General features: G+C 42.6%; 1 protein-coding gene across 6 annotated transcripts in view; it reads right to left on the minus strand.

The window, feature by feature from the left end:
- Positions 1-3,064: 3,064 nt before the first annotated feature.
- Positions 3,065-11,229, minus strand: part of ptbp1b (polypyrimidine tract binding protein 1b) — a 31,375-nt gene continuing 23,210 nt past the window's right edge. For all 6 annotated transcript variants that reach the window (XM_044360938.1, XM_044360939.1, XM_044360936.1 and 3 more), the window contains 4 exons: positions 10,212-10,304; positions 9,882-10,098; positions 9,564-9,641; positions 3,065-6,489 (listed from right to left, as the gene is read on the minus strand). In XM_044360938.1, coding sequence (XP_044216873.1) covers positions 6,357-6,489; positions 9,564-9,641; positions 9,882-10,098; positions 10,212-10,304 — 521 coding nt within the window. In that variant the 3' untranslated portion in view covers positions 3,065-6,356. The remainder of the gene's footprint in view (positions 6,490-9,563; positions 9,642-9,881; positions 10,099-10,211; positions 10,305-11,229) is intronic.

Here is an 11,229-nt window from a genome sequence, read left to right on the forward strand (position 1 = left end):
ACACGGATATGAACTTCCTGCAGTCTGTAAAGCTTCAGATCTTCTGAATGTGAAACTGAACGCTTCACTTGTCTCTTCTTCTTCTTCTTGTGTGTCAGTCCTCCTCTTTTCTTCTTCTTTATCTCTGAATAAGAATCAAACCTTTGATCGTCTCAGCTGCTCAAACTTTCCTCTCAAGCAGAAAACGCTTTAATGTTTTATATGAAACTGGAGATTTTAAAACAGCTGATGTTGATGATCAATAAACAAACATGAAGCTTTAAAATGTTTCTCTGGGTTTTAGTTTAATTTCAGCAGCTCGTCCAATAATCTGAAGAAATTAAATATTTTAAAGTGACAGATTGAATCAGCTGATGTTAAAGGCTGAATGATGTAAGAGATGTTTGTCTTTCAGTGTTTAGATGTTAATTTATCACTTCAAAGTCTGTTTTTATCACAAATACATGATTGAAGTCATTCAGACTGAAAACTTTCAGTTTCCTTTTTTAACAAACACGTTTTAAAACATAAATTATTTCAATAATAATTTGAGTCTTATTTAGTTTTTCCACAAAAAACATTCAGTGATGTCATTAAAACGTTTTAAATCATCATTAAAACGTCTTAAATCATCATTAAAACGTCTTAAATCATCATTAAAACATCTTAAATCATCATTAAATCGTCTTAAATCATCATTAAATCGTCTTAAATCATCATTAAAACATCTTAAATCATCATTAAATCGTCTTAAATCATCATTAAAACGTCTTAAATCATCATTAAATCGTCTTAAATCATCATCATCTCCTTCAGTTAATCTGTGAATCTTCATATTGTTGATGTTTCCTGCTTCGCTGTGATGTCATCGACCCCACGGCCTGCTTCGCTGTGATGTCATCGACCCTGCAGGTGCGTTCAGGTGTTTCACGGTTGCTGTTGTTCTGCAGGAACTTTAAATAATTATCAAAACATCTTAAATCACAAATAAAGTTGTTTTTCATATTTTGTTTCTTGGTGTTGAAAAGAGGAAATAAACATTAAAGGACGAATTCACAGTTTATCAAATGTGTCATTAAACCATCAGTCAGTTAAATGAACATTAAAGCTGTGTTTCTTGCTGTAATCATTCCTCCTGTTCATACTGACCATTAGAAGATCCCTTCATAATGACCTTACAATGGAAGTGATGGAGGACAAAATCCACAGTCTGAAGCTAATATGAAGCTTCAGCGTCCAAATGAGTCAAATCAAGTAGATATCTTTCAACGTTACAGTCTTTTTAGTGCCAAAGTTCCTCTTTTTGTTACTATACTTCCACCTGCAGCTCAACAGGGAAACACAAACACAGAAAATAAAATAAATAGAAATGATTTGACTTTGTTCTTTATCAGTTGAATATTTATTGTTGTTTATAGTTTTTGGTAAATGAAGAATAATTTCACTAAATGTGTCGCAGTAAAACCATCAAACTACAGAATAATTTATTATTATTTATTATTTATTATATCGTGTTTCTTCAACACACAATAATTCATAACGATATAATTAAATTAACACCAGAAAATGAAGGGATGAATAAATGTAGCTGATAGTTTCATCAAACAACATAAAATAAATAAAGTATTTCTACACATTTAACTACAGTTCAGATATTTTACAGCGTCTCGTTCTGACGTCTTTGATGTTTTCATGTCTCAGTTTGAAGTTCAGCAGATTCACTTCTCCTGTTTTATGTGTGTTTGCTGCCACCTGCTGCTGATCAATATATCACTTCATACCAGTTCATATCACTTCATACCAGTTCATACCAGTTTATACCAGTTAAATCTGCACATCAACATTTATTTGTCAGATATTTGACTCAAAGATGACCTGCAGGTATTTTCCACCTCAGTGTTCTGTGTGTAAAGCTGGTGCATTGTGGGTAACGTATCAGGTTCAGTTCATTATGAGTTCAGTGACCTGAAGAGATAAAAACAAATAAACATTCAGCTTTAAATGTTTCAGATTCAGTTTAATTTCCAGTTCAATCTAAAGTCTGATTATTACATTCATATCTTCATCACAACCTTTGACAGATTTATAATCTCGTAGTTTACAAACAGAAGTTTTGATCTGCAGCACAACAAGCTGTAAACAGAACAGCGTTACTGCACATGCTCAGTAGCGTCTGTCTTACACAGAACTACATGATGCTGTTATTAGTGTTTGGATGAAGGATCATGTGACCAGCGGTGAGACTCACTGATTTATCAGCTTCAATACAAACACAACGCTGGTCATCAGATCAGTTTATTGTTGGTTTGGATCCAAACATGAAGACAAAGATAGAAAATCAGCAGAATGATCCTTTAAAGACTGTGTGTGTCTGTTTTGATATTTACTGACACATCATATATTCATCGTGTTGCTTGGAGAATCATTTTCATTATTTCTTTTTAAACTCATAGTTTTCTTTGTTTCTTTTAATATATTTATTGTTCAGACATAAGAAGAGAAAACATGAACAACAGCTGAATGAAAACAACAAACACAACAAAACTAATGAAACAGATCAGCTGAGCGTCTGAAGTTAAACCTCGTCCTGGTTCCTACTTCCTCCACATGACGGGAGACGCTGAGTTCACTGATGATGTGAAAAGGTTTTACAGTGAAGATAATCAATAAGTATCAGTTCTGTATTGATTGAGGATCCTGATGTTCATACAAAACATTCGTTATTGGTTCAAAGGATGAAAATGTGAATGTGTCCTAGTGAGTCTGGAAATATGAGACCATGTTTGTAATGTTTCCTGTTTTTAATCATGCAGAGATGAGTGTGTGGGTCCAGTGGCATTATGGGTAATGTAGGCGCCAGGTTCAGCTCTTTATTGTTGTATTGTCTGAACTGTTTATTTGTCTCTTTATAGTTTTTATTTCATGGTTTAGTGTTTTTATGCTGCTTTGCATCAATAAAGATCTGAACTAAAGACGTGAAATGTTGAGAGGAAATGAGACATTATATTAGTTTTATAATTATTAGTAATATGAATGTTTTGTCAGCCTGACAGACGGCGCAGAGGGAAAACAGACGACTCAAGACTTCAGTTTTAGATAAAAAGTGATTTAATCTGTTTTTTCCTTTGTGACACAAACAGTGTAAGGCTCAGAACCGTCACACACTTTAATCAAAATATACACGTTTCATCAGATATAAAACCAACAATCAGCTCTCAGACACTAAACTGTGGTATAAAACACGTATGTACAACCCGCCTCCCCCACCGACCCTCCACCTGTTACTGGTCCCATTCCCGCCTCACCTGAAGCTGCGTGATGCATTCAAGTCACCTGAGAGAAACCGTCCGTCAGAGTCTGACAGCGTCCATGATGTCATCAAACACTGACGTTCATGTCTGGACTTCCTGTTGGGCCGATACTGACGCGCCCTAGTTGATTGATTAGTTGAGGGTTAATTTGTCCATTTTGATCATTTATTAACTGTTTAAAACTGTTTTAACACAAAGAATCTTCTCTGGCAGCAGCTTCTCACATGTTTCCAGTTTTTCATGATAGTAAACTCACATCTTTGTGTTTGTGATAAAACGAGTCTGAATATGTTCAACCGGGCTTCAGAGAATAATGATCAATACTTTATACACTGATCAATCATTGATTATTAAAGACAATAATGACCGTCCTCCGATGATGCAACAATACGAGCTGTTCCTCAGTTTGATAAAACACAACTTTACTACTAAAGAGCTCAATAGAAACTAAAACTATTAAAGTCTTCAAACAGAGTCCCTCTTCAGGACCAGGACCAGGACCAGGACCAGGACCAGGACCAGGACCAGGACCAGGACCAGGACCAGGAGCAGCTGTCAGAGCAGATTATGGAGGAAACCTGAACTTTCATTTTACAACATGCTTCACATAAACTGCAAGTTTGCTGCAGGATGTTTTTGTTCTTGAATTGGAAGCAGTGGTCCTACAGCTGTCGACTCTGACTGGACCAGAACCAGAACCAGAACCAGAACCAGCGTTCAGCACTTTGAACCTACAGTCACTAACAGCTGCTGTGTGTTGTCGTCCTCACAGCTTCACTTTACGTTTTAGAAGTTTTATGAAGAAAAAAGTTTTGTGTGATTTAAAATAGTTTGAGTTTTTGAGGTTTAACACACAGTAAATATCTGTATGTGAACGGATGGAGGAGTAAGAACCACCTCCTGTTGGTATTAATAGTTTATTGGGGATAATGTAGTTCTCAGCTTAACAACTACAGTTCCCATAATGCTTTGGGGGATAGAGGGGATGAAGTCAGTATCATGGATGTATTACAGGAATGATGCTCTCAGCTCTCTGCGGTCAGCTGTGGACGTCTGAGCTCATAGTTGTTTACATTCAGGAGACGTCACTTCCTGTTCACGCTGTGACCATCAGACTACTTTCACTGGATCACAGACGCTGATTAGAAGGAAACATCTAAAGTTTATTTTTAGATATTTATAGTCACACTGAATCTAACAGGATGTGTTTCATGTCTGTGTTCAGATTTCAGTCCATTGGATGTAAAGGGTTAAAGAGTGCAATGGATTGTGGGATACAGAAGACGTCAGTTGTGTCTAAATTCAGGGAAAGACAGTTGAAGTTGTGAGTCTGTGGACTTGTTAGTAAAGGAGTCTGAACAGCAACCATCTAAACACTGAGCACAACATGTTTCTTTCCCAGGCGTCTTGAATGCACCACGACTGCCCTCAGCAGCTCTGGTTCAGACAGTGATGGAGCTTCGTCAGGTGGACATCTGAGCGGCTGGAATGTCGACGTAATAATATTAAGACACAGATGAACCAAACCAGCATCTTCTGGTTTCAGTACGTCTCTGGCGGCTGCGGGGTTTCTTCTCCATCGAGCTTTCATCGAAGAATAAAAAGGAATTAATGCCTGATGTACGACTCAGCGCTGCGTTGAAGGCACTCCACATAACATCTGGTTTTGCAATAAATTCAGACTGAAGTCGCACCATCAAGCGGTGGAGTGAATCCAGTGAAGCGGTCGAGAAATTAATTAAAACATTCCCACAGGAAAACATCAAGAAAGCCTAAACCTGTTCACCATCGTCTATGTTTTAGTCCTTAAAACCAGAAACCTGAGGCAGGCAGATTTGTTTGCATCTAAAAGGCCGTTTTTGGTTTCAGCTGTAGTGGATTAAAAACTTATAAATAAACCGTTCAGAGAGGCAACAAGACAAACAAGACAAGCGAACATCGTGATGCACAAATCCATCAGAACACTACGGAAACAAAACAACATTCGTCTGCGGATTGTAAAAGGCAACAGAGCGCCGAGAGGAACCGTCGAGCTCGCAGACACCAAAACCCAACAAATAAAAGTTTAGGAATGATTAAAATATTGCTACAATATTTGATTTGAATAAAACGTGATTGCATACATGAAAATAAAATGAATCAAAAGAAATAGGAAAAATAGAATTGCATCTAGGACTAAAGACCCAGCAAACCCGCTAAATCAGAATCAGTTCACATGTTTGATGCTACAGTAACCAGCAGTACAAAACACTAACATAAAGGACTGGAAAACAACACCAATAAAATACACATAAAATATGGATATATCTGTAATAACATCTCATCAACAGTAAACATTTATCAACTGTAAACTTGCTCTTTGCCAATTTACAGAGGCATGATGGGAGATTTATTTTACATGTCAAAGTCGAGGTCATTCCTGGTCGTTCAGGAATAAGGCACAGGGATCATCTGAAGGCCAAACCAGGCCCGTCTGAACGAGGCCTGGTCTAAGATCTGACAGCCGAGGGTAAATCCATGACTTCCCAAACACTGTCAGAGCTGATATTTTACAGGCAGAAGTGTTACTTCAAAAGGGGAACGATTAGAGAAGAGGAGCAAGGCCACAGGAAATAAAGTGAGAGCTGGGAATCTGAGATTAAAGAGTTAAGTCAGAATTTGAAGAACTGAAGTCAGAATTTTATGTTAAATAAATCAGAATTGACTTTAATTCCTTGATTTAGACATTAAAGTCAAAAGGCATGAGTGGCTAAAAGTTAACTTCACAACAAGAAGGCAAGAGGGAATTTCCAACTGTATTCAAATACTTCTTCAGTCTTCAAATTCTGACTTTAGTTCCAGAATTTTGAGATTAAATGCAAAATGATGACTTCTTCGAACTTCTTCCTAAAGTGACCCTAAAACCTCTGAAGGCAAAGAACCAAAAATTAGTTTAAAAAATAATTTAACTTTACACCAGACTTCACGGTGGTCTCTGCAGACGCGTTGGAATGATCGGAGTGTAGTGGACACCACTGACTCCGCTCTCAGAGGAGCGTGGAGGATTCAGATGGTGGAGTCCGAGGCTCAGATGGAGGACTTGGAGAAGGAGACCCGAAGGTGGTGGTTCTCTCCCAGGTCATGGTTGTGAAACTCTATGAGGGACTCGATTGCCTCCTCCACTGAGCCCATCTGGATCAGAGCCATCTTATGGTCCTTCCTGAAGGAGAGACCAACAGGATGTTCTTAAAACACCGTACAGGAAGTCTACAATGTCACATGACTAAATAACAGTAGAGAGAGGGGCTTCAGGGCAGGAGTGAAGGCTACAGTGCCAGCTGGAAAGCCTTAGGACCAGGATAAAGGCATTGGGTCATGGCGAGGACATGGGCTTGAGGGCAAGGATAGGGGCTTCAAGACAAGGACATGGACTTCAGGACCAGGACGAGGACATGGGCTTTGGGACAAGGACATGGACTTCAGGACCAGGACGAGGACATGGGCTTTGGGACAAGGATAGGGGCTTCGGGACAAGGACATGTGCTTCGGGACAAGAGTAGGGGCTTTGGGACAGGGACACGGGCTTCGGGACAAGGACACGGGCATTGCGACAAGGACATGTGCTTTGGGACAAGGACAAGGGACCAGGACATGGGCTTTGGGACAAGGCCACAGGCTTCAAGACAAGGACATGGACTTCGGGACAAGGATAGGAGCTTCAGGACCAGGACAAGGGCAAGGGCTTTGGGACAAAGACACAGGCTTCAGGACAAGGATAGGGGCTTCAGGACCAGGACAAGGGCTTTGGGACAAGGACTTGGGCTTCAGGACAAAGACACAGGCTTCAGAACAAGGATAGGAGCTTCAGGACCAGGACAAGGGCTTTGGGACAAGGATAGGGGCTTCAAGACGAGGACATGTGCGTCAAGACAAGGATAGGGGCTTCAGGACCAGGACAAGGGCTTCAGGACCAGGACAAGGGCTTCAGGACCAGGACAAGGGCTTCGGGACAAGGACATGGACTTCGGGACAAGGACATGTAGGGTTTTTCCATTGGCACTTTTGGCCGCACTGAGTCAAACCATGCCACGTTGATTCGTGTTTCCATTACCAGTTTTACTGTGCCTTTATGCCGAATCACGCCTGAGATGGACCATCTCCAGAGTCGGGCCAAAGCAGACCCAACCCGCCTCCAAGTGGGTTTCAGTGACGTCTCCCCAACCACGGCCAACCTGTGACGACCCCCCTTCTCCCCCTCAAACAAGCTGTGTTGCGCAGCGAGACTCAACTCATGTCTGTGCTGGAGACCAGAGAGAAAGACGTTTTTAAAAGCCTCGGTGTTCAGCTCTCAGTATTTTTGTACCTTCTAACTGAATCTCTTTGGATTGAAGTTTAGTTTCTTTCCTGTGTCCGTCTGTACTTTCAGATATCTGCTTTATTTTACTGTTTCCTGATCGCAGTTTAGTTACTGCTGATGAAAACACATTTCCTGCTGCTGCTACTTCATATTAAAAGCTTTTAAATAACAAAATAATGGGGGACTTTTATAGTGAAGAATTTATAGAAACTGAAATGTGTTTATCTACTGTTTTACAGCTGCAACTTGACCACTAGTCACAACCGTGATGTATACAGCCCACTGCTTTCAACGAGCAACAAGCAACAAGCGCGTCATCAGTTAAAGACATACCTGCACCAAGTCAAACTGAGTCAAACCAAGCTAGCACATGTGTATGGAAAAGACCTAATGGGCTTCTGGACAAGGACATGGGCTTCGGGAAAAGGCCATGGGCTTCAAGACAAGGACATGGACTTCGGGACAAGGATAGGAGCTTCAGGATCAGGACAAGGGCAAGGGCTTTGGGACAAAGACACAGGCTTCAGGACAAGGATAGGGGCTTCAGGACCAGGACAAGGGCTTTGGGACAAGGACTTGGGCTTCAGGACCAGGACAAGGGCTTTGGGACAAGGACTTGGGCTTCAGGACAAAGACACAGGCTTCAGAACAAGGATAGGAGCTTCAGGACCAGGACAAGGGCTTTGGGACAAGGACACGGGCTTTGGGACAAGGATAGGGGCTTCAAGACGAGGACATGTGTGTCAAGACAAGGATAGGGGCTTCAGGACAAGGGCTTTGGGACAAAGACATGGGCTTCGGGTCAAGGACACGGGCTTTGGGAAAAGGACATGGGCTTCAGGACAAGGACATGGGCTTTGGGACAAGAACAGGGGCTTCAGGACAAGGACATGGACTTCGGGACAAGGACATGGGCTTCAGGAAAAGGACATGGGCTTCGGGACAAGGACATGGGCTTTGGGACAAGGACAGGGGCTTCAGGACAAGGACAGGGGCTTCGGGACAAGGACATGGGCTTTGGGATAAGGATAAGGGCTTTGGGATAAGAACAGGGACCTCAGCTCGGGCATGAAGGGGAAAAATGAGGGCTTCGGGCAAGGAAGAAGACTTTGTTTCAGGGCAAACACAGGGACTTCAGAACTAGGAATGGAACTAAAAAGGGCAAAGACAGGGGCTTTGTAGTATTAAAGACTTCGGGACAGGGCATAAATGATTATTTCAGAATAGGGCAGGAGGAAGGACTTCAGCACATGGATAAAAGCTTCAGGATATGAACGAAGGTCTCAAGGCAAGCCCAAAGACTTTGAGGGGGAAGGATGAAGGTCTTAAGGAAGGATGGAGGGAAGGATGCAGACTCTGAGGGAAGGATGGAGGCAAGGATGAAGGCTCTAAGGGAAGGATGAGGGGAAGGATGAAGGCTCTAAGGGAGGGATGAGGGGAAGGATGAAGGCTCTAAGGGAGGGATGAGGGGAAGGATGAAGGCTCTAAGGGAGGGATGAGGGGAAGGATGAAGGCTCTAAGGGAAGGATGGAGGGAAGGATGAAGGCTCTAAGGGAAGGATGAGGGGAAGGATGAAGGCTTTGAGGGAAGGATGAAGGCTCTGAGGGAAGGATGAGGGGAAGGATGAAGGCTCTAAGGGAAGGATGAAGACCATAAGGGAAGGATGAGGGGAAGGATGAAGGCTTTGAGGGAAGGATGAAGGCTCTGAGGGAAGGATGAGGGGAAGGATGAAGGCTTTGAGGGAAGGATGAAGGCTTTGAGGGAAGGATGCAGGCTCTGAGGGAAGAATGCAGGCTCTGAGGGAAGGATGAGGGGAAGGATGAAGGCTTTGAGGGAAGGATGCAGGCTCTGAGGGAAGGATGGAGGGAAGGATGCAGGCTTTGGGGCTGGACAGGAACTTGAGGGCAAAGAGTACAGACAGGTAATGAATAACTTACTGGAAGAATTTAAAGGCCTTGACCATGGCTCCTGAGCTGGAAAACAGCAGTTTGAGGTCATCTTCAACCACAGAAGGGCTGCAAAAACAAACAGACCATTAGATCTGAACGGCAGGTTTGGGCACCTTCACACAGTGGGTTATTTGTTTACTAAGAAAGAAAAATGATCCAACTACATTTTGAGACGAAAATATAATGTAGCAGATGACATTACCTGTACCGCATGTACATAAACCACATACTGAGTCTGATTTGAGGAATGTTGCGGGTTGTACTAGTTTGACAGGCCAGGTGTTGCTAAGGGGATGATGGACTCACGGGATGTTGGAGAGGTGTAAGGTGGCAGAAGGGGGGAAGATGTTAGAGTAGTTTTTGGAGCCAGGCTTCTTGAAGCGGTGCAGGGGGGAGTTGCTGTAGTCTTTGGTCAGGCCCTGGTCCTCGTGGCCTTCACGGGGAAGCTGGACGCTGGTGTGTTTGGACAGCGTGATGCGCAGAGGCTTCCCATGCAGTCGCTGGCCGTTCAGGTGACTCATGGCTGCAAACCAGACGGGTGGAGAACGCTGCTACAGTTTCTGACTAGATAATTTAACCTTTCATTTCATTATTTATTTTGGCAGAGGAGCACACGGAGCATGTGTAAGGTGTTACCTAGCTGAGCCTGTGTGCTGTCAGACATCTGAACCAGAGCGTTCTCCTTCTTGTTGAACAGAATCTTGACTCTCATCACGTCACCATAAACACCTTTACACACATCCAGAGAAACACAACAGGTTACCTTTTACATCCTTAACGGGAAGCGATACATGATAACCATCAAATAAAGCTACGTCCATTAAACCCGACAGGAAGCTGTGTATGAAACTGGTCTGACTGCAGCCTGCCGAGCCAGTGACCCTTGGTCTTATGGTCAATAAAAGAGAAAATTTAACTGAATATTGGAAAAGATAAATGGCCTTTAAAGACACAGGGATGTAAAACCTGGAGGTGAAGGGAGAGGCAGCAGTGAGACGCTGCCATCAGAGACACTAACAAATTTGTGAATTTAATTTGGAAGGCGGGAATTCCTGAATGGTTATACACAGGAAATGCAAGTGAGGAAATTAGGGGTAAGGGTCAGAGAAAATTAAAATGGCAGATTACACTGTGTAGGAACTATGAATTATGGGAGTGTTGACTAAAAAACCAAGAGCAGCTGATTCAGCACTGAGGACATGCAAACTGAAAGAAACCCGACATGCAAACTCAAGAACTGACACTCAAGTTTACTGAATGAAGATGAAATTCACAATAAATGCAGCTCCTCAGAGTTTACTGAACGCAATGTTTCAGACAGTTGGTCAGGTGTGTACAGGTTTAACAGTGAAACTAGTGTTGTCCTCTTTAAACCATGGCTTAAAATGTTAAACTGTGTGGGTGAAGTGTCATCTGATAAACGGAAGTCACATCCACACTTTTAGTTTCTGAGATTTGCCTCCAGCCAGAAAAAACAGAGGTGAATGAAATTAAGGCTGCAGCTTATTTCCAGCATCGTTTTTGGCCTTTATTAGACAGTCAGCACAGAGAGAGACAGGAAACACGGGGAGAGAGAGGGGCATGGCTGGGAGTCGAACTGTGGACGTCGCAGCCATGCGGCGGACGCCACAACCATTAGGCCACCAGGGCGCCC

Source organism: Thunnus albacares, chromosome 9 (genome assembly GCF_914725855.1).
Source record: "Thunnus albacares chromosome 9, fThuAlb1.1, whole genome shotgun sequence".
Classification (NCBI taxonomy): domain Eukaryota; kingdom Metazoa; phylum Chordata; class Actinopteri; order Scombriformes; family Scombridae; genus Thunnus; species Thunnus albacares.